The sequence below is a fragment of the Solea solea genome, chromosome 1 (assembly GCF_958295425.1).
Source record: "Solea solea chromosome 1, fSolSol10.1, whole genome shotgun sequence".
NCBI classification, from domain to species: domain Eukaryota; kingdom Metazoa; phylum Chordata; class Actinopteri; order Pleuronectiformes; family Soleidae; genus Solea; species Solea solea.
In genome coordinates this window covers 34551917-34577625 of record NC_081134.1, presented here as the reverse complement: position 1 = coordinate 34577625, position 25709 = coordinate 34551917, and the positions used below count along the sequence as shown (strand labels likewise).

General features: G+C 40.6%; 1 protein-coding gene across 3 annotated transcripts; it reads right to left on the bottom strand.

Annotated features, from left to right (window-relative positions):
- Positions 1-616: 616 nt before the first annotated feature.
- rbm33a (RNA binding motif protein 33a) lies at positions 617-25709 on the bottom strand. Of its 3 annotated transcripts, none has more exons than XM_058625844.1 (19): positions 25516-25709; positions 22590-22665; positions 22430-22478; positions 21975-22045; positions 21369-21669; positions 19378-19530; positions 18654-18822; positions 18262-18485; positions 16814-17123; positions 15132-15193; positions 12565-12694; positions 11796-12145; positions 10601-10885; positions 9970-10260; positions 8854-9612; positions 7035-7211; positions 6056-6241; positions 5611-5699; positions 617-5446 (listed from the first exon to the last, which is right to left on the bottom strand). In XM_058625844.1, exons 1-19 carry the CDS (start codon positions 25532-25534, stop codon positions 5398-5400), a joined length of 3750 nt encoding a protein of 1249 aa, XP_058481827.1. In that variant the 5' UTR covers positions 25535-25709; the 3' UTR covers positions 617-5397. The 3 variants fall into 3 exon arrangements, with proteins under 3 accessions (XP_058481827.1, XP_058481812.1, XP_058481819.1); XM_058625829.1 differs by having other exon boundaries at positions 11784-12145; positions 25516-25708; XM_058625836.1 differs by having other exon boundaries at positions 11784-12145; positions 16814-17120; positions 25516-25708.

The following is a 25709-nucleotide window of genomic DNA, read 5'->3' as shown; positions in this document are numbered from 1 at the left end:
TTCGTCCTGAAATCCAATTTCACCAAAATTAAAAAGGAAAAGTCCAACTTGTCAGCAATGACAATCGGAACTGCTCAAGCAAGCATGAGAAATCTATACATGGACATTTTTCTCAAAGCATCACAACTAACTTTATTTCTTCTCTTAACAGTAAAATTCAGGTCACAATCCACATCCACCAATTTTACCCTTTCACAAACATTGATGTTTGTATTTTGCTCTCAGCATTATCTGAATAATTCAAAGTTCTGCCAACAGCAAAGTGAAAACAAAAATCAAATATTCACCAGCCGTAACGAGGTCCACACCAAAAGCCAAGTCTCCAACCACTGGTCAGGACAAATGACCTGCCTGTTTCAGACATTACCTTGAGTTAGACACTTGGGAATTTATGAATAAGACAGGAAAGATGGAAAATATGGTTCCATTACTCGTGTAATGTTCTTTCTTACCATTATTTTTCTTGTAATATAGAAGGAAGATACTCCTCACTTTCTGTACTGGTATTGATCTGCTCACACCTGAAAATAATCCTTAAAACTGGAGAGAATGAGATTTTAAGTAATTGGTCTCAATAGTCAGTCCCAATTCCACAATGAAAGAGTCTGAGCCATAGTGTGTTCATTAAAAAGTTTATTTTTCCTTTTCTTTCTGGTATGAAATTTAACAAATTCCACTCAAACTGAGTTTCTTTCAAATTCACTTTGCCTTGTTTCAAAAACACAGTCAACATTATCAGAAATACTTTCAGTAATTTCAGTAAGTGTTCCAAGACAAAAACATGATTACTTCACGATACAGTGCGACAGTTTTGAAAAAAAACACAACATGGTGCTTTGTCAAAGTTTTACAGTCAAAGGTCGAACAGGTTTGGATCTTTCAGTCATTTTTGGTGCACCCTAGTGTTCAAGATGGGGGGAAACCAGTGAAGTGTCTTTTTCAGCATCCAACCAAACAATGAAAATCTAGAGGCCGGGATGACCTTTGGTGCAGTGAAAGCCATAAAGTGGCTTAAGAGTTTAAGTGTCTGCTCTGTGAAACCCAGATGTCGTCACAGAGGTGGAAACCTTCAGCCACTGGGCTAACAAACAATGGTAATCCAGGCAGGCCAACCTGCTTGATACAGAAGTCTTAAGTTCGTTCAACAACAAAAGTTGCATCAGGGAAAAGATGAAGAACTGTAAAAGGAAGTTGCAAGAGGTGGTGAGGACGAGAAAAGCAGATGGCTCCAAAACTCTAACATCTATTTAGTGAGGGGAAGAAAGCTCAATTAAAGTCTTCATCCAAAGGCTGCGAACTGCGCTGCTGTGAAAAACAAACATCCACAGAGTGAAGTGAGTTAAAGTAGGAAGAGTGACGCCGCAGAGGCACAGATAAAGACAGTAAATGGCTCTTCCCACCAGTACACTGCTGAAAATTAACATGTTAATCTAAGAGGTTGTTTTTTTTGAAGATGAAATAAACCATTATTCAAACGAAACACCTGTGCTGCTACAACCTCAGACGTGTTGGACCATACCAGAGGTTTCACATGATCCAGCCTGATCCATTTATAACACTCATGTAATCAATACTTGGACTGTAGTAACACTACAAAATGACAATTTTGTAGGTCATTTGACAACACAATGTCACATTTTGCTGGTAAAAAAACTATAATATCTGACGTATTGTTTACAATATGCAACGAGACAAACAGGCAAAAACTGATTATTGTAACTTTAACTGTTGAGAACTCTGAGGAATAAAACACACATCAGATAAAACATGTTTAAATACCAGCAGAACACAAATGTCAAATGACCTGCCGTAAGTGATTACATGAGTGATACATGAACAATGAGCTAGTTTTTAGCACAACAACAAAACACTCCAACTAGATTCATAATCCTACATTAAATCAAATGAATACAAATAAAATAAAACCTGGTATTAGACGGTTTGCAGTCTGCTGGACTGAAACAAATCTGCTTTTATCATTTACCAGTTAAACTGGCCAACTTATAACCTTTGCTTTGTTGATTTGCTATAAACATGTCAAACCCTTGGTACAGGCTGTGTATTTTGCAACTACTCCGACTGATGACTGCTGCTCTGGATGTGACCTGGAGAAAAGGAAAAAAAATGAAGTAGTTATTGAATCGTCCAAGTCTGCAAAATCCCAGCGACCTTAATCACTGGACCTGTTGGGGGGGGGGAAAAAGTTTGAAATCAGTATTGAGCCAGCTTGTGTTGCACATTTGACCCCAGTCATCAAGAAGCAATAACAAATACAGCATCTCTTATGCAGCACCAGAAAGCTTTGTACCCATTAGGCTGATGAGACTTTGTGGATTAAGTGTCTCATTACCCTTCTGGAACAATGAAACACTGCTCATTAAATAGACTATTTTTGGTGTAATAGTTATAGGTGTAAAGGTGAGCACCATTTTCCTCCAGGAAAAACTACTGAGGAAAAGATAATCATACCTAAAACCTTAAATATAAAGGAACTAAATAGATCCAATATGAATCTGTTCTCGCGCTACAAGACCAGATGTCTTATAATAATAATAGGATCACTATGAGTGGCATTGCCATTACCTTATCAAATCCATAGGATTTACCACAACATTGAAGTTCAACGTTAATCCACAACATGAACATACACATTGGAAAAGAGAACAAAAAAAGTGCAGCTCAACATAATAAATTAAAAAAAGATTAAAAACATGAAGAAATCAGAACAAGTGTACAACATACAAAACACACAACCTTAAAATTTCACAAAAGGAGTTAAAAAAGGAAGTTACTTCAAATCATTCGGCGAGTCCAGTGATGTTCACTGGTAAGAATCACTGCGTGCAACTTGTTTTCAACCTAAATAGATTAACTAGTTCAAGTAATGTCTTAAATTAAAAGGGGAATGCCACTAAAAACAACAATGCAAGTGCTCGTGAACCACTGATGAACGAGTACTTTGAACATATTCAGTACAGAGAAGCTTATCTGTGATGTCACCCAGATGCACAGCCTTAGGGTCAGGGTTTTGATACTTCTATTAAAAAAGAAATATGGATTTGAACATGTTAACCAGCCAATTACAGTATATGGGAGCGTGTTAGTTAGCACCAAGCCGATTCCTACATCTTTCCCATGTCGGGGGGGAGGGGGCTGCACATTTGTGTGACACCAAGGTCAAATTTACAGAAGAAAATGTCTCCTTTATAATGATCAAACAGAATTCAGTGGCACTCCCCTTAATCTTTATGAGGTAGCATTTCTTTAGCCAAATTCTCTCAAGTCTTTCAATGAATAATAAGAGTTGTGCACTGATTCTTAATTGGTAATTGTTTTTAAAAGTACCCAGGAGGCTATAGATTATACCCCCTGTATTTTTTTTATAAATGATAAAACATGTGGCACAAATAAAAAAAGAGTACTTGATTGTAAAAGGCACCAGACACATGGACATGACACAAAACCACACATCTTTGGGCTAAAGTTTGACCAGCTAAACATACCTGCATATTCACGGTATATGTGGCCATGTTTTTATTTACTTGTTTTTGCCTTCAACGTGTTGTCAAACGTCTTAAACAGAAATGTGGTCCAGTCACTTTGGCTCCAAATTCGAAACAAAAACACTTGTAAAAACTTGACGTATGCCTGGACACGTGAGCATTTACTTACATATAAAACATTTAATTGATACAATATGAGTGTAGAGTAACTAAAAAAAAAAAGAAAAGAGGAAGAGAGGGGGAGGAAAAAAACAGGATAATGTTGAGTTCAGCTTCTGGTCTATGTATGTACATGGTCACTATGTGGATAATAGTTGCCCCCACACCTTCCTGCTGCATCGCATCCCTTCAAGTACACATTTCACTCCGTTACCAGTAAACAAGGATGAAGAATAATATGACTGTTTAAAAAAACGTCTTTGAAGATGAAGGAAAAAAAATAGAATTATGGGAAAAGCAAATGAGCCAAATTTGCTATATCTTAATTATCTAAAATGGCAGAGAATTCAAGAGTTGAAACTGTGAAAAGAAATTTGAAGAGTAGGATTAAAATAATCCTTAGTGTTCTTCAGAGGCCAGAATCTACAATAAACACATGTTATGATAAGGGGTATTTATCGTGTTGGGTAGTTTCTATTACTTTTCTGGTTTACTGCAAAATAACTCCATTTGTAGATTAGCGTGAAGGCATTTTTGTCCAAATCCCTGTTCCAACTAAATTTTAAGTTATAAAGACGGATAAAGGCGTCAAATTATTAACCGACAGTCAGCCAAACGATATCCTGGCTCAAATAATGACAAGCATATTCAAAATGGTGACAAAATTCTTGAACCAAATAGGCCAAATATTAAATTCCAAAAATAATTCTTTAATAACGTAATCATAAAAATCCTCAAACGCACAAACACACGGTCCAACCACACTCGGCACAAATCAGAACGCTCAAACTAGCTTAATAATTAGCCACACAACTAAAACCCAAAAGGCATTTTCCAAAACACAGTCCAATAATAACAGTTAAAAGACCATACAACGTTCTCACTGAAGAGCAAATTTCCCGAGTTTGCTTCCTTTAACCAGCTTATCATTCATGTGAACCATTTGTCTTCTGAGAACCAGCACAGGAAGTTAACGCTCTACACGTTCACAATTCCCAAAACTAACTGGAAACACATCTTCACATCCAGTGCTAATTTAATTTTAGCCACTGTTACTATGTGTCCTCTGTTCAATCATCCACATAATGTGCCAGTATACAAGCTCTCCACTAAGTGGTGCAATTCACCCAAAAACTGCTCCAAGACTCTTCTGTACCTGAAAGCTTTGGGGCTTGGGTAGGAAAACGTCTAGCTCCAAAAGTAATGAAATACTGCCATCTACAGGCTATTACTACAACCATTTCCAGCATGTAAACCAACCGCGGAGTTATGAGTAAAAAATAATCAAAATAGTCAGCATTTCTCACATTAGAATAATTAAGTTTTTGTGTACTTTAGCATTTTTGTTCCTATGAATCTGACAGAAGAGGGGAGCAACCATTATCACATGATGTATTCTACTTAGTGTCCGTTTAAGTTGCACAATGAAGGATCTTCACAAACTACATCAGTGTAGGATCAACTGTCCAGTGTCTCTCCAGTCCCCCTTTACAATAATGGACAGATAGTAGACAAAGCTGTACACAGGTAAGCTCAGAGTGAAAGTTGTTGTGTTCATTGTTCCACGTTGATAAGATAAAAAATGATGAATGATGCTCCTGTGCAGAGACGTTGATTGGGAGTGACACCCAAAGGCCAGAGGAAATATTCCTATGCCGAGTATAGGAGCCGTGCACGAGAAGAGCCCACGTCGGGTGGGGAAAGTGATGTCTTGAAACGGGACCTGTTGTGCTCCTCATCCATCAATCAGCGACACATCAATGTGGGACAAATCAATCATGTGCCTGTGAGATAATGGTGATAATAGCGTTTGAACCAGCTCCTCAGATTCTGAGATACTCAATCTGTGCAGAAACTACATTTTCCACAAAGCAGGATATAAAGGACCTATCGCAACGTGTGATCTTTAAACTGGCACAGGAGGATGAAAAGAAGGGGTTTCGATTACCTGTGGAAGCTCATTTGAAAATTTGCTGCATGCTCTGGACTGGAAAACGTGGCAACTGCTTTCCTCTGCTGGGGCATCATATTAAACATCTGCAATAGACAGAACAAATGTGTAATACAACTCTTATCCACAAGAGGGAGTGAGGGTGGTGAAGGAAAATTGATACACTCATTCACTACCTAATCACTACGACAGGGGGCGCTATGAGATCACACTAACCAAACTTTATTTCCGCCAGACTGGTGGCTACCAATAAATGTTATATTTTACTAGATACTAAGCCAAAATCTAAAAAATAATATGTGGTTTTAGCTATTACATTATAGTTAAACTATTAGTTACAACATTATCCATAGTAGGACTGCAGAGAATTATGTTAGTTAGAATCCTAAACTTAAGTATAGAAGAAGTAAAGTTCACAAACTTAAAAAGGTCAGGTACCAACCTGTATGGGGCCGATGGATCGGAGAAGGTTCCTCAGCTGAGCTTCAGTTGTGGATGACGAGAGTCCCTCTATGGACACAGTGCAACGTTGGCTCTCTGCAAGTCTTGGGCTCTGTCTGGTGGACACTGGACGACCACGACCCATCTGACCACCCCCTCTACCTCGGCCCCGGCCCGACACGACAACCTACACCAACCAACGCCAGGTGTGAAGGAAAATTGCCGTCATGAGGGGGACAAATAACACGGGGGGAAGGGGTATGGAGAAAAGCGGGGGAAATACCGACTGCTTTAACAGGCATGTTGATGATTTAATCCTGTGTTCAAACATGTGGGAAGTGTCTTTGTTTTTTCTCAGTGCACATTCAATTTTTTTGAAAGGCTACGATTTCCTCTCATGCATCTCAGACACGGCACACTTTTACATGATTGACTTATATTTGTACATTAAAGAACAATATCACAGCATGATGCACGGCATATCTTTGTATGAGCTTATGAGTGAGAGGTACATTTCTTTAGCTGCAGAGCAAGGGGGGAGGAGGAGGATGAGGAGGATGAGGTAGAGTGTGTGTTTGTTGGGGGTGGGGGAAACAGGGAGAGGAGCCATGCAAGCGTTATGGTGGCAGCCTTACCCTGTCAGCATCAGTGAGTGTGGTAAGTGTGACAGCAGCCTGGTGGTGACAGGCGTGCAAAGAGGCCAGGGGACCTTGTGTAGCCCTGTGTGTTACACTGCTTTCAGCTTGTCAATACTCTTGCACCTGGCATACTGTCCTGTCTTATTACCACCACTGCTGCTCGACTGGTATGTCGCCTCGATGCCAGGGAAGCACCGGTGGCACAGGACAACTTTACCCAAGACATTTTGGCTTCTTTCATATGAGAACTGCCATTACCCTACACTCTGCATGATTCATATAAATATATATTTCAGATGAAAGGATTGCATAGAGGGCTGTGGATGCCCATTTATGACATACCCTGTTTTGCTGTGGGTTGCCCATGCCCCCTTGGCAATCCTGCGGTGTTCCACCCGGTCCCTGTAGCGGCTGTCCTGCCATGGTAACCTTCCTTTGGATACCCTGATTTACAGCAGCTGCAGCACAGGTGTCTTGTTGCTGGACTGGGACACCACTGGCCACAGGTCCCTTCCCAGTCTGGATGATAATGAAGGACAGCACTGATTAAAATAAATACTTAAAAATAACTGCTAACATGGAAGAAAATGTCAAGTTGTCAAGAGAGACCATGTCTGCAAAGCAAACTGAAAATGTGCCATCATTGGAAGTGGATCCCTATCACACAGGCTGTGGGGAATAAAGATCAGCCCAACAAGGTGATGTTCTCATTATCAAATAAAGTCACAGCTCAACTCTGTTGACATGCGGGGAGGAACTGAAGGTCGTCCCTTTCCCGACTCTGCGGAGAGATGTGACAGATCAATACAGGGGAAGAAAAGAGGCGATATCTCTGACCTGTCCCCAGTTGAGAGTAAATGGATTAATCCCTCCTATAGAAATCACGGCTCCTGATTGCACCCGTCAAATGCTAAGCTGCATTACACTGGAACGACAGCAGCTCGATGCGCACCCCATCCCCCTTACTCCCCCCCCCCCCCTTCTACCAAGCTTTTGTGTCTTGCGCTGCATTGTATTATCCCTGATGAAAATATAATTTGCCTCTTATCTGTGTGCCTAAGCCATACAAATCCAAATCCTCAAAAGTGGCAACTTTCTTACACAGGTATTATGTTGCTCCCCCTTCAACCAAGAAAGATTAATTACAAAGCTCTTGGATTGGCATTCTTTTGTTGCCATGCACCTGAGAGATGGGCTGATGGAAAAAAAAGCAACTGAGGGATGACGCAGGGAGAGAGAGAGCAAGAAAAAATAAAGAAGAGAGGAGATAACATTGTAAAGCTCCCATTGATGACAGCAATACAATGTGGAAGAGGGAGCATCTCAAGAACCTTATTTTCACTGAGGCTACAGGCCTTAGCTGTGTCCTTATGTTTCCATCTCTCTTTCACCACCTCACATCCAACTCCCCCTTTTTCCAGTGCATCAGATAACACTGCACAGGTTTCCATTAAGGCACTGACACCCAGTTATCTTCATCTGCAGCCAGCCTGCGATTTTGGCTCTGCAGCTTGATCCTCTGGGATGGGAGTCGGAAAGAGGCTTATTTCAAATACTATCACATCCCACCAACATGCCTCATCAGTGACAAGTATGAATGTTTAACATGCATGCCTTTGTGGTTTTTCAATAAAGATTAATGTGTAATTAAGGCCACAGCAGTATCAAGTGGGTATAAAATAGAAGGTAAATCTGGACTTTGTCAGTGTGACTGTCATTCTTATTTTATCCTTTCCAAAGCTTCTGTCTTTTTATTTGAAGAATACTCTGTGCCCTTAAAGAAGGGGATACCAACCTTTAAGAGCAGTGACGGGGTGTCCCCATCTCTACAGATAAATGTCATACCATACCACTCTGTGGTTCCAGAGTGAAGTGTATGTAAGGCATTGTGGCTTAAATACCAGGTACCACAGCTTAAGAGAGGAAACTCTTAACAGATCAATTTTGCCAAAATGACACAGACATCATCTTGTCATCCTCATAGGTTAGATATCTTTTAGATAACAAAATAGATGGTGTGAGGGCAATCAGTGGCATTTCAACCATTTCATTTCAAAACTATCAAGTTTCCCCAGTGAGTTAATGTCACTTGTAGAAGATAAGATAAATGCCGAACCAAAACAAGAAAGAGCGTGGAATTAAAATAAAACGACATGCTCACCTCTCCTGAAAGTTTGAAGACTCTGACTTTTTGCGGCACCGGCTGACTGTCGATACCAGAATTTTTGGCTCGCTGCATCACAGTTCTTTTTGCTCCAGGTTTAGGTTCTTGACTTTGAACCTGAGCTTGGCCAGGGCCCGCTAAAGGAATTACAGGTATGTTCTTTTGGACCTGAGTGATGGGCCTGTTTATGTTCTGCACAGCACTTGTCCTTTGTTGTTGCTGCTGCTGCAGCTGATTTGGTTGTGGACCTGGCCCTGGTATTTGTGAAAGTGGAGCCCCACCTTTCACCATCTGCAGACGTGCTTTGACATTGGGACGTGGCGTAACAGTCTGAGCAGCACCATTAGGAGGGATGGGGGTCTCTTGATTGGGATTCTTTAATGGCTGGTTTAAGGACTGTTGGGGTCTCTGGGGAAACGGTCTTTGCTGTTGTGGCTGTAACTGCTGCTGTTGTTGTTTAAATTCAGGCTGCTGCTGTTTAAATTCTGGCTGCTGCTGTTTAAATTCTGGCTGCTGCTGCTGCTGCACAGGGTGTGGTGTTTGCTGATTTTGCGGTGCAGGATGAATCGGCGAAGTGGGGCCTTGGCTTTGAGTGTTGGGTGCCTGGGAATTAAGCCTATCCAGCAGCTCCTTCTTTCTGACGCCGGCTTGCATCTGCCGTCGCATCTCCTTCCTCTTCAGGATCTCCTCTCTCAGACGTTTTTGCTCCTCGATCTTGAGACGGTACTGCCGAGTCTCCTCATCCTCATTAGGATCCTGTGGCACAAAACACAAGCTGACAATATCACTGCGTGTGTTTCCACTTGTCTGGGGGGGGGGGGGCCTCTCTCAACCTAACACTCAAATGCAATTAAAGTCAAAACCCAAGAGAAAGATGCAATAGTATTGATCTGCTCTTTTCAATGAAAGGAGAGTATTGTTAACAACCTTATGATTGGGTTTTAATAAATGGGAGTCCTTCTCAGCACACTGATAAGCTCAGTTGATCTTACAATGTCACAGTCAGTGAATTTAACAGGAAATGGTACTAAAACCTTTACAAAAAACAATTGTGCGTTACATAAATAAACTCAATCATGTTTCGATTTCCCCGAGTTCAAAAACAAAACTGACCTGTGGTTCCGTGCTGGATGGTGTGCTAGGGATTTCCTTGCGAACCACTGTTCTGCCCACTCCCCCGGGCTGCAATTTAGTCTTGGCAACAACTTGGCCTCTTCCTCTGCCATGGTCAGGCACTGGCTGAATGTTCTGTCCGGGACGCACCCCCTGTGTTGCCTTGGCAACAGGCCTGGCAGCGGGGGAGGAGAGCGGGTGGGCAGTGTTCATACTTGTGTTGCCAGGTGCTACAGGGAGCTCCCGTAGGTTGCTGTTGCGCGGTTGCATCTGCTTGGAGAGAGGTGTGTTCTGAAGAGGCAGAATGTAAATAATTTGTGTTGAGTTTATAATTGTTGAGTTAATAATTAAATATACATTTACATCTTTTACTGTGTCATTTTTCCATGAGTAAGCAATTATTTTGAAGATTTTTTCTTTTTTAGATTACAGATGTGCTCTTATGTGTGATTTGATGTGAATGAACTACCATAACAATTGTAATTTCCTGCAAAGGATTAATAAAGTGTCCTATCTTTCCATCTATGATTGCGATAGAGTAATACATACAAATTGAATGAGACTGATATAAATCAGACCCAGTGTGATTAAAAAAAAAAAAAGCTAATAAATTAATATGGAAATATCTCACCATCCTCTGTTTGTTGGACATGATGCGCTGTTGGGGGTTCTGAGGACGGGGAGTCATCTGCCTGGGGCTACCGTGCCCCTGCTGTTGATGGAATGGATTCTGGCCATGGTGCATCATGGGGCGAGGCTCACCGAGATTTAGCTGTTGCTGATGATGGTGATGATGATGATGATGATGATGGGGCAACTCCTGCCTATGATGCTGCTGATGGTGGTGCATGGACTGATGGGGCGACAGTGAATCGTGATGTGGAAGCTGGGAAACGGGGGGACCATGCATCAGACCCTGAAATAACAAAAAAGAACACAACATGAGTAACATGCAGAATTGATTAATCTGTCGATTATTTTCTCAATTAATCAAGTACTGGTTAGGTCCATAAAATGCTGTAATATTCGCCAGCGTCTTCAAAACCTCGAAATGGTGGTCTCATAAGTCCTATTCTGTCCACCAACCAAAACAAATACATTTTAATGATTTCTTTGTTATATGGAGCAAATAAGCCAGACAATATTCGCATTAATCTACTTTGATAATCGTTCCAATCAGTTTGAGTGTTTTTGATAATTAAAACAAGCTCTCTAAAACAAGAGTTTTGATCTTGTTTTAATTATCAACAACACTCAAACTGATTGGAACGATTATCAAAGTAGATTAATTTAATAATCGATTAATCACTGCAGCCGTAGTTTGAAATGACCATCAAATACTGTATTATCCAGTTTGTAGATTATAAATCTTTAGAAGAGGATGCTTCTACTCATATTTTCTTCTTAAGATACAGCCTTTGCAGTCACCACCTTCTGTATATAATTAACCTGCAACCTCATGTATCCACATGTTTGACTGCAACAGCAATTCAGTCAGTAGAGGGAGCTCGTGTACGTCTGAGATGCCAAACAGACATGAGTGTTTTTTTCTGTAAAGCTTCAGTAGTAGTGAATATAACTACTGAAGCTTATTTATGTGTACAGTACTCTAGTCATCACTCTTGCACACAACTATATTAATATTTTTTTTCTTTTTACAAGTCTGTCAAAGGCAAGAGAAAATAGAAAGAAAGAAAGAGCATGCAATCACAGAGCATGCAAATACAAAAAAAAATATAGAGAGGTAGCACCCTTTTGTTGTTTTACAGTAACAGCGACACAGAACAGTCATTAGTTCGAAAAAAATCACTTACTCTTAGTCGTACCTGCATCCCAAACTGAACTGGTGGAGAGGAAAAAAGGTTCCCCTGCTGACCAAACGGCTGACGAGGGCTCATGAAGGGTCTGGCCTGGTTAGGGGGGCCATCTTGTTGATTCATGCCGATCATTCCTTGGTGACCCTGGTGGGGCGGGTGGTTGGGTCTTGGGGGTTCTCTTGGAAACAGACCTAGCGGGCCCTGGCCTGGCTGATTAAAAGCTGGACCTGGTGGTCCAAAGCCCATGTGACCTGGTCCAGGCAGCTGCTGCTGCTGGTGGATGTTGCTGTTGATCAGAGGGCTGGGGCCTGGGTGATCAAACATGTGCGGCCCTGGAAAACGTGTCGACTCTGCGCGCTCTGTGTCGACATGGGGAAGACCAAACAGTGCAACAGAGATGTCAGTTTCTTGTGCTGTGAACCAATTTCAAAACATCAGTACCTCCCTTTCCAGATGTAACGTGTTAAGGAAAGGGAAAGAAGAGAGACAACTCTATCATGAGGAAATGGTAAACAACCAAGTGACTTGTATTTACTTATGCATCAATACTGGGAATGAAAATTCTCAATATATACATTAAATACATGTTTCAACTTTCCAAGGCTCATTCAGATGTATATATATACACATGCATTTAACATGAGTGCAGCTAATAGAGCAGCAGGAGAACGCTAGCAGCATCCCCTGTAGATATAGTGCCAGGGCTGATGTCAAGTTGATTTAAACATTATGATAAGAGGGCTTTGTAAGCCTTGTTATGTGTGGGTGTGAGACTCACCCGGCATAAAGAGGGGCTCCCTGTCCGGGGGTCCTTGAGGTGGCTGGTTCCTATAGGGCTCCATGTGATGAGGCGGCCGATGGGGTTGACCAAAATTATCAGGCATGCGCTGCTGGAAGTCTCCCGGTCCCTGAGAAAACACAAAACTCATAAATTATAGGCCATATTGGGGACTCAATCATCACAAACAAATTAAACAAATGAAGAATGGGAATTTGCTGTGGAGTATTGCACTGAGTAGGATGTGTTTGTAATTCAAGGGCCAGGATCATTAAAAAGACACACAGAAACCCTTTTAGCATGAATTTGTGAGCAAAAGCCTGAATTAAAGCCCGTCTCTACTAAGAAGGGGTTAAGTGCCAACATTTGTTTCACCTTCGTTTTAATTTTGCATAGGTGACAGCTTTCACTGCAAGCACCTTACTCCTCATCTACCTTCAAAGAAAAACTAGATAACAAGCCTTTAATCCCTCTTTGGATTTCGAATCACCCTCATAACTGTCTCTTTATTCTTTTAAACATCCATCTCTGTTGAAACATTAACCTGCTATTCAACATGTGGCACTTCCACAAATGGGCTGCATGCCTCCTCCAAGCCTATTGTAAATTACTTTAGATGCTATCAAGGCTTAATCCATCTTTATTCTGCTGCTGTGTAGTGGTATTTAAGAGAAGAGGTGTTAGAGAGCTAGAAGGCCAAAGTCCCAAAAACTTGCTTAACAGAAAATAATCAAGAGGGCTTACTAAGACAGAGGGATCTCAATGGGGGTGCAATCATACTCTTTGAAAAGGTCAGACAGACAGGTTTGCACAATGAGGACTCTAGTGTCCATATAATACCTCTAAAATAACACGGCTCATCCCCTCACTTCTAATCCTTTAAAAAAAAAGAAAAGAAAAAAAAAAAAGGCTGCAGAGTGCTTAACATGTAACCGATGCTAGGAAAGCTCTGAGCAGTGACAGGATAACCAAGACAAATATAATAGAGGGCAGTTGTCACAGATTCAAGGAATCAGTCAGAACATTGTTCCAGATTTTCATATTAAAAGCTACACAGACCTCAGGCATTGTCTTTGTTTTCAGACTCCATAGCCTAGATGAAACTGTTCAAGGAGGCGTTAACAATCATCACCAAGGAAGAATTTAATTACAAAGACCACAATAAGACATTCATAATGAGCAAAAAGGTATTGAAAACTAGAAATGACAGCTTAAGATTTTCCCAACTAGTGTAGTTGCTGGCACCTCTGTTTCATGGTTAAACTGAATGCCATTATCTAAACGGATTAAATATTTAAATACCTTTAAGTAGCAGTGAAATTAATATTTAAAACCAGACTCCACAAGAAGAAATTTAATGCATCAATACTAGAGGCAATGTCCCCCCATTTGCCTGGTCTTTTAACAATTAAATTTGATGGGATGATAATGTATGATAATCATGAGTAATCAGGTGCCCACTGGAAAATGGAATGTTGCCGCCTGGTATGTCACCTGCATTTCAAATTGTGTCCTTGGCAACAGCAGCCTAAATGCAATTGACAGCTGGGGAATCTAACACTATGTTACTCATCAGCCAGTAGCCTTCCAACTCCACTTTCTACTGTGGGATAAGAGCCAAAACAACTCCCTGTGACCATGCTATCAATATCTAATATTATCTCCGACCTCGGGGAAAATGGATAATATGTTACCAACAATGAAGGATGGAAGAGGTAATTAAAAATAAAAAAAATTGACAAACGAATTGACTCCAGTGTGAAAGTCTGGTTCATTTGGCAACAAGGTTGTAAATCCACATGAATGCAATTGGATGCAGCAATTTTGCTCTGACTTATTTGCATAAATCCATATAAAATGTACTTTCCAGGAAAGTGTCAGTCAGTACCAGGAGCACCTGATGCCTGGGCATCATTAACTAGAAGGACGGAGTAACTTCAGGCATTTTGGCTAACTTGCTGGCGAGCCATTTCCCTCAATACAGTAATTACTTTAAAGGCATTTCTGTCATCTCTCGGATGGATTCTTTGTGAGTGAAATAAAGGACCTTCTCTTCCAAGAAATAACCAACTTAAGATCCCTTTTCTCTGACATGAAATTCAGCCTTCACAACATATAGTGCAAAAAGGCAGGAGGCTCACGACCCAACCATATCAAACCACTACGATGTTTCATTAATTCAAACACTGTTCAAAATAGACCTCCATGCCTTTGGGACACAAACTTGTGGAAAGTGAATTTTAACTGGCAATATATCCTGGTTTCACAATTCTATTATGTGCCAAGCTGGCTAGCCTGAGCCCCGGCTCATCCATGAAGAGTTGCTAACTAAGTCGCGCCACTGCAGCTCCGACCTCCAAAAGTCTACTGCCTAAAGCCACTATCATGCATTTCAGTTGTGCAGCCAGAGTCATATCAATGTTTACAGATTTGCTTTAACATTATTTGGTCAGGGAAGGACAGTCTAATTGCTGTAGAGATATTAGCTTCACAAAATAGAATGCTAAACGTGTGGACAGGGCGAGAAAGTGAGGCAAAAGGGAAAGAGAGGAGCAGCTGCTACTCACAGGGAACCTCTGAGGACCCACAGCAGGTCTGGGTTGGCTCTGAGCAGGAGGCATCAAGGGCACTGCAATGAGAGAGAGAGAGAGAGCAACAGAATGAGGGGTGGTGGGAGGGAGAGAGAAATGAAAATGAGGGGTAGTAGGTAGAGAGGGGGTAACAGTAGAGAGGGAAGAGATCATTAGACATTCTCCATGCTATGTCTTCAATATCTCGGAGTTACTCCTCACATCTTTCAACAGCTGAGCACAGAAAACAAAGCTCAAAGAAACATTAAACGCCTTAAGAATGATGCCAAAAACAACAAATAAAAAATAATAAGATATATGCTGTTCGATACCATCTGGCACGGTGACTGCAATTCCACATTGCTGGCATGCTGCTTCAAAATAAGGGTTACTGTAATTGTGTGTGAGCATCCACAACTGGAAAACATTCAATTTAATAAATATATAAACAAGCATAGACATATATACAGACACTCACACACATTTAATCATGACCAGAGGCAATCCCTGATCTTCCAAAACATGTCTTACTCTAAGGAGTCAAACCCACACCCCCACATACACACACGCATGCTTTACTAACAAAATTTCAATCTTGGCCTGGACAGACAGTCCAGATAAACCCATCTCAGGGAATGGAATGGTGATGCCGCCAGGAAAAAAAATGAGGATAAGCCCATTACTGGCTGAGAGAGCTATTCACTTGTCATTCAACCAAGCAACAAAATGACATTCTAATCTAGACACCTTTTGGGACAGTGAAAGGATAACTGCCAAAACAGCATTATACACTTCAGCTGAGGACCTTACTGATAAATTAAGGCAGGACAATTTGGGAAAAAAATATTGGGGGTTTTATGCTCAACAAAGATGATGAATCTTTTCAATTTTCTCATCTTTTCGAGTGGTAAATGACAATGACATCAACTTTTCATAGCAAGTGCTTAGAAACATCTACTTCAATGCTGAGGACAAAAATAATTAACTTGAGACAGCATGGTGGTGCACAATTATTCACTCTTTCATTGCAATTCATACACCCTTTGAATGTAATTTCTCAGTTAGCAGAATTCTGTCATGTTTGCTTTTGCAGGTAAATGTGCTGCATCAAACCCAATGCTCCCCTTTCTCCCAAAATAATGATAACAAATGACACAACTGTGGTACAAACTACACTCAAGAAGCATGTGAAGACGTAAAAACACAGTTAACGCATTTGTCATAATGAAAAATTAAAAACAAAGTGTCAAATAGATTATGATGTCACTTTTTTTTTCTTGTTACTGGCATATTGTTGGTTGCACAACAGTCTGTGTAGTTTGGGAGGTATGAATAAACAAATACGCTTCAGTTCCTGTTTGAAGCCTCATGGGTTCATTCAGAGACTTCAAAGCCTAAAAAAGGTTGTGGAGACAGTCGGCTACCAAAAATGGGGTTCTGATCTGAGGTTTGAAACACCCGAGTTAGATCAGAGATCACAGTATATCATTTACATACGTAAAAATTATAATTAGGAGCATTTTCTTTATTAAATAAATCACCTCACTATTGCATAGGTGTCAGAATTGCTGATTGAGATGAAAGGTTTTAATATCACAGACTGGTGACTGTGGTGACTGCCATTGACGTCAATTGTGTTAAATAAGAAAGGCATTCTGAGCGATGGTTAATTAAGTTACCTTGTACAGAGGAGGATGTGGGACCTCTGAAATGGGGGTTAATGTGGATGTTTTTAGGCTGTGGAGGTTGCTGGTGATGCTGGGGGAAGTTGGGCGGCGGGGAGCTCATCATTCTTGGTGGTGGCTCCATCTGGGGGCGCAACGATGGGGAGCGGTGACTCATGTGTGGGGGAATGAGGGGCTGAAGGGGCTGCTGGGCCAGTGGGCGGCCAAGATCCTGGAAAGGAGGAGGGCCTCTTGGACGCGAAGGGTGGTGCTGCTGGGACTGCAGGTGCTGCTGATGAGGAGGAGGCATTCGGGAGGATTGCTGCTAATTGGAAGGAGATGGGGAAACGGAGAGGAGGGAAAACCAAAACAACCTGTCAAAACACATTTCTTTCTGGGAAGATTCTGATATCATAGCTTGCAGCCATGCAATGACATGCCAACAAGTCAATTCAACAGCAAAACTGAAGATGGTATTCTAACATGGTTTAGTTCAAGTCTCCCCTAATGATTAAGAGAGAATATTTTCTTTATTTAGTAAATTATATAGTGATAGAAAACTGAAGGTTATCTTGGGAACACAACTTTTAGAGTGAGCTACAGCTATTATGAATATAAAACAAAGAGCAACACAAGCAGCCATACTAATTCCTACAATTAAAATATATGAAGATACAACTGATAAACATTTGGCGCATTAATTCAGTGGTTACGGAATCAATTTGTATTAATAAATAAGAGAACTGTCATGCTACCTTGGGAGGAATTATGACACAATAGTTCCTTAGGTTTGTAGTGTATGAACTCATATAAAATCCTGTTGTGTGCACTTTTACATAATACAGACCTACTAAAAGGCATAGATTTATTCAAATCAATATTATGTAAAGATTGAAAATAGTGTCTTTCATGGTTAAAGCTGATGATAATGACGACTAGTCCTGAGCTTGTTGTGAGGATCATCTTCAATAGTTTGTTTTTATTTAAGTAACACAGACTTAAGGTTTTTTGAAAGGTCTTGCATGAATTGATGAGACCTGTAAATCGCGGGATTAAATGCATGAAGTGATTTCAAATAATAAAAGATTACAAGAAGCTAAATCCAGGGCAAAGAACAAATTTAATTTGTATAATACTGCCTAAACGGACTACTGCCAGATGCTTTGCTATAATCCATATATCAACACTGATCCAGGGAGGCAAAGAGTTTTGACTTTTGTCATGTGCACACGAGGTGGAGACAGTGATGAGATCAGCAGTGCACAAAACACATTTCAAGTACAAAGCCATCCAGCCTTGCTGTAAATGTGATGAACACAAGAGGTTAAAAAGTAAAGCTATTCTGAATATTCTAAATCTTTTAAAAGCCTCTTGTTCAGTACCAAGCTCTGCATTATTTTCTGTGTAGCCAAACAGATAATAAATGTAATATTGTTCAGGTGGAAGAGTTTACTGTGGTTTACCTGCATCCCCATGTTTCCCATTAAAGGGATCCGATTGTCATTCATTCTTCCTCTGTGTCCTCCTCTAAAATCTCCCATTCCAAAGCCTGGGAAGCCTCCTCTTCCTCTGCCTCCTCTCCCTCCTCCGCCTATTCTCCCCCCTCGTCCACCATAACGGTTCTGCCTCTTCTGCCTTTCTTGTTCCTCAAACTCCCTCAGATCTTGCTTGGCTTTCTCCGATAGTTCTGATGGCACATAGAAAAGAAAAACAAAGCACTTAGATTTACAATCTAGTAAAACTTTATCCTGGTTTGAGAAAATTATTGTAAATGTATTACAGATAACTCAAGGTCAGAAAATGTGTCAAAATTAACTCTGGTTGTCAATGGATCAATGGTCAATAACAATACTACCTAGTGTTTCAGGGATGTTTCTGCGGTTACTGCCTGCATCAGCCAAGCGCACAACGACGCCATCCTTTCTCTCAGATTTGAACCGCAGACGACCGGACTCTTCATCCTCCTCATCTTCTTCATCCGATTCCTCCTTTGTTTCTTCTTCAGGCAAAGCTTCATTTTCAACCTGAAGACATTTCACAGGGGTAAAAACAAAAACTATTGTTTAATCACTTAACTATAATCTGTAGTGCATCACATGAGACATGTTTCTCCTGACATATCCCTTGAACTGTGGTCTAGTGCCAAAACAATTAGCCATTTAATCCATAGTCGTCTGAAATCAACTGTCCACAATTTTTTTAATATAAAGCGATTTGGTTTCAGCTTCTAAAATTAGATTATCTTTTCTTGTATGACATGAAACCAAATGGTTGGTTCTTCAAATAGGGTGTTATTAGAGAAACTGCAGTAAATGAAAGATACAATTTAACAATATACATTTTATTTGAATTTACATAATTAGTCTGGAAAAACTTGAAAACTAAACATGCTCTGGATGCACCATAAATATAAATACGGGAGGCCTATACACTGGGCTACAACCAAGGGTAATGTATTGACAGATAAAGGAAAAGCATGAGTTAGCTGTCTGTTAAACATATGATGAAATAGATGATTCTAATGCATTCAGTCTACAGTAACATAAACTTTTTTTTTTTTGTGGAAGGTGTTCACGAACCTCTGTATCAAAAACCTGCGAGGTCTCTGCAGCTTCTTCCTCTTCCTGCTGCTCTTCTCCCCCCATCGGCACATCCTCCTCCTCTTCCTCCTCGGGGGCCACCCCCTGTTGGACTCCATGTTCATCATCATAGGAGGTTTGATCTTCATTATCCTTTAAAGATCACATGGATAATACATATTGACACGTAAAGCAATAACAAGGCACTGATAAGGATCAACAATGACCGACTACATTTCTGCCATTGCTGATCCACAATCTCTTAAGTGTGTTTCTGTTGAAGTCGTCATCTATTTCTGCCAAGCAATTCTTTTACAATATATAAGCATATGGAATATGTTATGACAATACAACATGTGAAGAAATGAGAACAGATGGAGTGGCTAGAATAAATATCACTGGCATCAATGATGATTCTTAATATCTATGAAGAGACAAAGAGAAATGTTAAGATTGAAATCATACAGCATATAGCATAAAAGCAACATTGAAACGTTATGGAGAGGATTTGGGGAGGCATTGTGTAAGCACCCCCCATCCCAACCAAATTACCATAACAGTGGGAGCAAGGCTTCATTACTATTCCAGACAGCATTTGAAATTCAATGAGATGTAAATGTTTGACATGATATACAGAAATTCAGGCACAGATAAAAACACTCCTCCCCGCTTCAATGATGGTGAAAATATCATAGACTGACTCCTCGCAAATCACTTGGTTATTGGCCGCACGGTGAGTTCATGACTCCATGCCAAAAACACTGCACAGATGCAAACATTCGGGGAGATGACAAATCATTTTACCCCCAACTCATAAGACAATTTCTGTTCACGTCAAGAGACAATAGCCTCATATAAACATCAATACATATCCAGAAAAACACTGCACAGCTGATATAGCAGTTACTAGTTTTTCCAAACATACTATCTGCTTAACAGAGTCTGACGCAAATACACTGCTAAATAAGGTCAGACTGTAGGTCACACAATGGTGTTTGGTGTTGCGCTCCATTAACCTGAAAAACAGCTGCACATATTAATGTGGAAAAGAAAAAACATTCAGTAAACCTGATAGATGGACAGACTGCCCCAGGGGAACTCAACAGCTTAATCCTTTAAACTGTTCCAGAACTCAGTCACTACCGTGATGAACAAAATGTCGAGGCCAGGCAGTTTTGTGACCTTGTTAACAGCTACACATAATATAAATGCACATCCACACAAGCAGACAAACTCAAAATAGACATCCACTTTTGTTGTGAATTCACAGTAAGAAGGTCAACATCTTATCTTTGTTTGGAGAAAGGAGGGAGGGTAATATATCTCCGTCAGGTGACAAACACCATCACACCTTGGTAAATGGACCATAATGGACATTTGCACATGGATCTCATCTTATCTTTGATCCCGAGTCTGGGCTAAGAGGGAAGGGAAGCGAATAAAAGGGAAAACTCACATCAATCATTAGAAAACTGTATGGGGTGTCCCCGGGAAGGTCAATAATCTTTTCACCTGCATGAGACTTTATCAGATCCAGTCTAAAGCCCGAGATAAAAGCCCCCCACATTAACCTCCGACGATTGGCAGCACATCTCAACACAAAGCAGCTTCTTACTCCCCAAAAGATACAGGGCCCAAGGTCACAATGGCACGGGGATTTAGAGGCGACAGCAGAGAATTACTTCACACCAAACAAGCTGTCAATACAAACTTTGTCAGCAAGATGGAGAAATTAACTGGCAGGAAGTGATAATGAATTGGATCCGCCCCCCCCCCCCCCCCCCCAAAAAAAAAAACACCAGCCTACATCTCCTTCTCCTGAATAGATTTTCAGTCCTGACTGTCTCTTTAGTGAGACAAGAAAACAGACACTATCTCTTGGCTGCAATAGAGTTGAAGAGAAAAAGAAGTGGGAGGGTGTGTGTGTGTGTGCATGCTTGTGAACGGATCTAAACGCTTTTACATGTGAAGAGGCAAGTGTGAACACTCACTTGAAATTCACCATCTAATGGTTCATTGATTTGGATGTCTATCACATCCTGGTAGCCATCTTCACCCTCAGCGAGCTCTCCTGTGTAATCCATCTGGTCTTCAGGCATCTCTGTGTTGTCATGATGCCCATATTCCTCTGCGTACTCCTCCTGCTGGTACCCCTCCTCCTCTACATCACCTTCTTCATAGCCCTCTGCACCCAGGTTCACACCAGCATCTGTGTAGTTTGCTTCCTGTGAGTTGTCTTGCACGTAGGATCTGCCCAGGCTGTATGTCGCATTGAGGCTCACATCCTGGCCACTAAATAAAAACAAACATTCAGAAAACAAACATGAGGTATGATGAGGAGCTTATTTGTATTACCATTAAAACAATACTGTCTCAGGACACCACCAGCTTTGTTGTATTTATGTCTGTCAAATTGTGAAATTTACCAATAACATTAATTACAGTTCCACTCCAATTTCAAGAGAGCCATTATTGGGCGATTGTTCAAGGGTAAGGGTTAAAAAACAATTACACTGTGATCATTAAAGCATTGCTAAAGCAACAAATCTAATGGTGGTCTGAGACCTTTGCACTGTACTTTACAAAACACTGGTTACCTCATATTTACATCATCATCGTCACTCTGCAAAAGGTCATCATTCAACTCTTCATCTGATGCTTCAGAGGGCTTTTGAAACAAAAACATAGAAACATCATCTTTAAACATTGTGTTCCACTCCTTGTTTGTGTGCGTGCGTGCGTGCGTGCGTGCGTGCGTGCGTGCGTGCGTGTCTAAAGTGTGGGGGCAGTGCACCACCTCCAACCCCAAAGGATGCTTTATTCCCATGTGGTGAATGCAATCTGGGCAGGTCAACAGTTCTTTTTTTTGTCCACTGTACTTCCTCCAGGTTCATATCAACACTTCCTCCTGTGGAGGAGCCACCTGCTACAAACCCACTGCTCACTTATTTACTAAATCTATTTATCAACAAACAATAACACCCAATACTGTTCATGTTACTTTCCAAATCTTGCTGGTGAACACACAAAAAGGGATTTTCTTTGATCTTACCTTTTTACCTGAGAACCAATCATCCTCCAACAGCTCTTCTTCCAAATCACTTTTAAAAAGCAAAGAAAACCAATAGCAGGTTAGATCAATTGATATGACTTTTTCCAAATTATGTACAACACTCTTCCTGTGGTCATGAGAACATGAGAAATTTGTTTACCTCTGGAGATCGTCTTCACCTCTCCTCCTGCGGAAACGCTCAGCACCAGGTTTGTCATACTCATCAAAGTCATCATCTGAAACAGAAGTTTTGCTTGAAGATTCATACAAAAGTAAAGTGCTACAGTAATAGTATTTAACATCAAATACTTAAATAAACAAGTAACATCATATTCACCAATACGATAAGCAGTAGAAACAAGTTAACGTCCTAACAGCAGTAAATCTAAGCAAGAACAGCGTGAATTATAAATGTACAAGCTAAAATCTTAATTAACGTCGACAGCGCGTTTCACCTGATTCAGCGCGTTTCACCTGATTCAGCGCGTTACACCTGTTTCTCGTTAAGAATTTCACATCACCGTCATGGCAATAAAATTTTAGCTACTGATAAAGCCGACACAGCAACAAAAAATACCTCTGCCTCATGTGTCATATGCTCTTATTTTGTAGGTTTTGTCAACCTTGCATTCAATAGCATTTGGAATACTAGTGCTACCAAAAAGACACAGCCCGATATAGCAGGAAAAAACAAGGGTATTACTGATTCCATTATTTGTTGTGTCCCAACAAGGCTTGGTGCATATTTCTGAAGCCAACAAGCATATGTACCCACAAGCCTGAGCTATTATATAAATTGCAGCCAGACAAATGTCACTTATATGCGTCTCTTGAAATACACTGAAAATCTATGCATAACAAAAACAAGCAGACTTAATATGCAACACAGAAGCAAAACACTGGCTATACAATGCTGAGGCCAATACCACTGCAAACATTGTAACAAAGGCCAATCTGAGGGAACTTATCAAGTTGTCTTCTTCTGTGTGCTTATTGTGCAATTTTACACAGTGCCTACTACAGTGTCGGAGAGCAATGGCATCACCGGCATAGTAGAGTGTGGCTTGTGTAAATATGAACCCAATTATTTTGTGAGCAGTGTGAACACACCTGCAGAGGAGATGGCATGTATGTTTCAGCCATGACAGTGTGACAGAGAGCCCTGCATGCACAATACCAGAACACTGAGACCAAAGCAGCTAAAGCAAATTCAGATGTTATTTTTAGTTTTTATACCTGCACATCCCCTGCTGTGACATGTCAGAGTGCCTTGTCTGGGAAATAAATATTACTGACTTGAACATGAAGTCAATGATTTGGCCAGGATTCAATCTAAAAATATATGTTGCTCTAATATAAAAACACTCCATTATGTAAAGGACATTCAGTAATGACAGCACTTTGCCCAAAGCGTTAAACAGCACCAAACTCTCAAACAGAAAAAGGCAACCTCTGTCACCACTTTGATTACCTTGAAAAATCAGACTGTACAGAGCCAAATTACAGCAACACTCAACACACAGAGCCCTTGAGGCCCCAGTTCCTCATCTTCAATGTTCACATTGATTTTTATTTTTCTGCCATGCATGAAAAAGACATGTGATATATTATGCTCAATTACCATAGCCATTCAGTAGGCAATAAATATGCAAGTCTGAGAACATCGATATTTCTTATCGAGTAGATTGAATGTAAATGACATAAACTATACATCTAGACAGCTTGTTTAACATAGATACTGAATGTCTTCAAGATCAATATAAAAAAAAATTAATGATATTTCAGTCTCTAGGCTTGAAATAATTGTACATAAAGGAAAGTGAAACTGGCACAACTGGATGTTTGTTTAATGGCTCAAACACAGTTCTGTTCAATCATACATGTTGCAACCATTGCCATAATATACTCATAATTCATATAATAGCATTTAACACTGGAAACAACAAGGTATCAATACCCTGCATGGGGATGGAATGTAAATGTAAATATAACAACATTTGTTACAACTTGTCAGGTGGGAGGTTCCATCATTTCTTCATTGGTTTTAGTGCTGCTTCTAATAAACTATTCATATATGTTTTTACAGTTTACAACTTGTCAGGTGGGAGATTCCATCATTTCTTTGTTGGTTTTAGTGCTACTTCTAATAAACTATTCATATATGTTTTTACAGTTTACAACTTGTCAGGTGGGAGATTCCATCATTTCTTCGTTGGTTTTAGTGCTGCTTCTAATAAACTATTCATATACTGTATGTTTTTACAGTATTTAACACTGTGAATATTGTATGGGTCAATGAGTAGCTTTGCTACTACATATCAAATCAAACTTGGAATAAAAACACCACACAGTCCAGGGCATGCATTTAGTCGCCAACCCTGGTGGCAAGGACAGTATTACACAAATCACCAAGCGCCACATAACAAAAACACAAGCTTCTGCCAATAATTGTTCGTTCTTGCGGGGGTCAAGGTTAGCAGACTTGTGGAGCCACAATTCAATTCAAAAGCGTACAATACTTCACATGTTATATCAAGGGTAGCATTCATAGGACAATCACGACGCTCGAATTACCCTTTTCTGACAGAATAGCTAATTAGCTACTGATATTCACAAACGCAGATGCTAACAACCACAAACCAGAAATATGATATACATACATGCTGTCGTTAGCCAGCGACTAGAAGGTAGCGCGAATGTATGAGTGTGATATAGAATAATACATTTATGTTCACCACTTAATTTGCAAGTTAAAGCCTAAATCAACTGGTGGCGTTAAACGTTAAGATAAAGCTAACGCTATTGGCTAAACATGGCCGAGGTCTTGTGCGGCCTTTTGTCACTGCACCAGTGATTGTTTACTTTTAACGGTGGATAAAGGCCGTGAACTAAATATGCTAAACATAAGATCCGTTTGTTGTTTATTATTTAAGGGGAAAGCCAAACATAACGATGTGGCTTACAATCATAACACCTGTGTTTTCATCCACTGTTCGCGGCTAATGCTTGCTACCAATGCTAACTACCTCGGCTAACCACAGAGCTAACGTAGCATTGTCGAGCAAAAGCGGCTTGTCGGTACTCACCCTGAGCGTTGGATGACATGGTGCACTGCGCGTACCGCTCGGAGTCTCACTATACAGATGTGGCTTGCATTGAGTCTGTATTATTTCAGCGGTAGGGCCAGTCCAAACGTTATCCGTGTGCCCGAACAGCGGCTACGCGACAGACATATTTACCTACACGACCAGTGGCAGGGCTGTAAGCTGCAGTGATGCAT

What these genes read in the sequence shown, in the direction of transcription:
- rbm33a (XM_058625829.1), bottom strand. An exon ending in ATTGGTTCTCAGGTAAAAAG is followed by an intron (nt 22,046 to 22,429) that starts GTAAGATCAAAG and finishes TTGTTTCAAAAG; the next exon opens with CCCTCTGAAGCATCAGATGA. An exon ending in AAACATCCCTGAAACACTAG is followed by an intron (nt 18,486 to 18,653) that starts GTAGTATTGTTA and finishes ATGTGCCATCAG; the next exon opens with AACTATCGGAGAAAGCCAAG.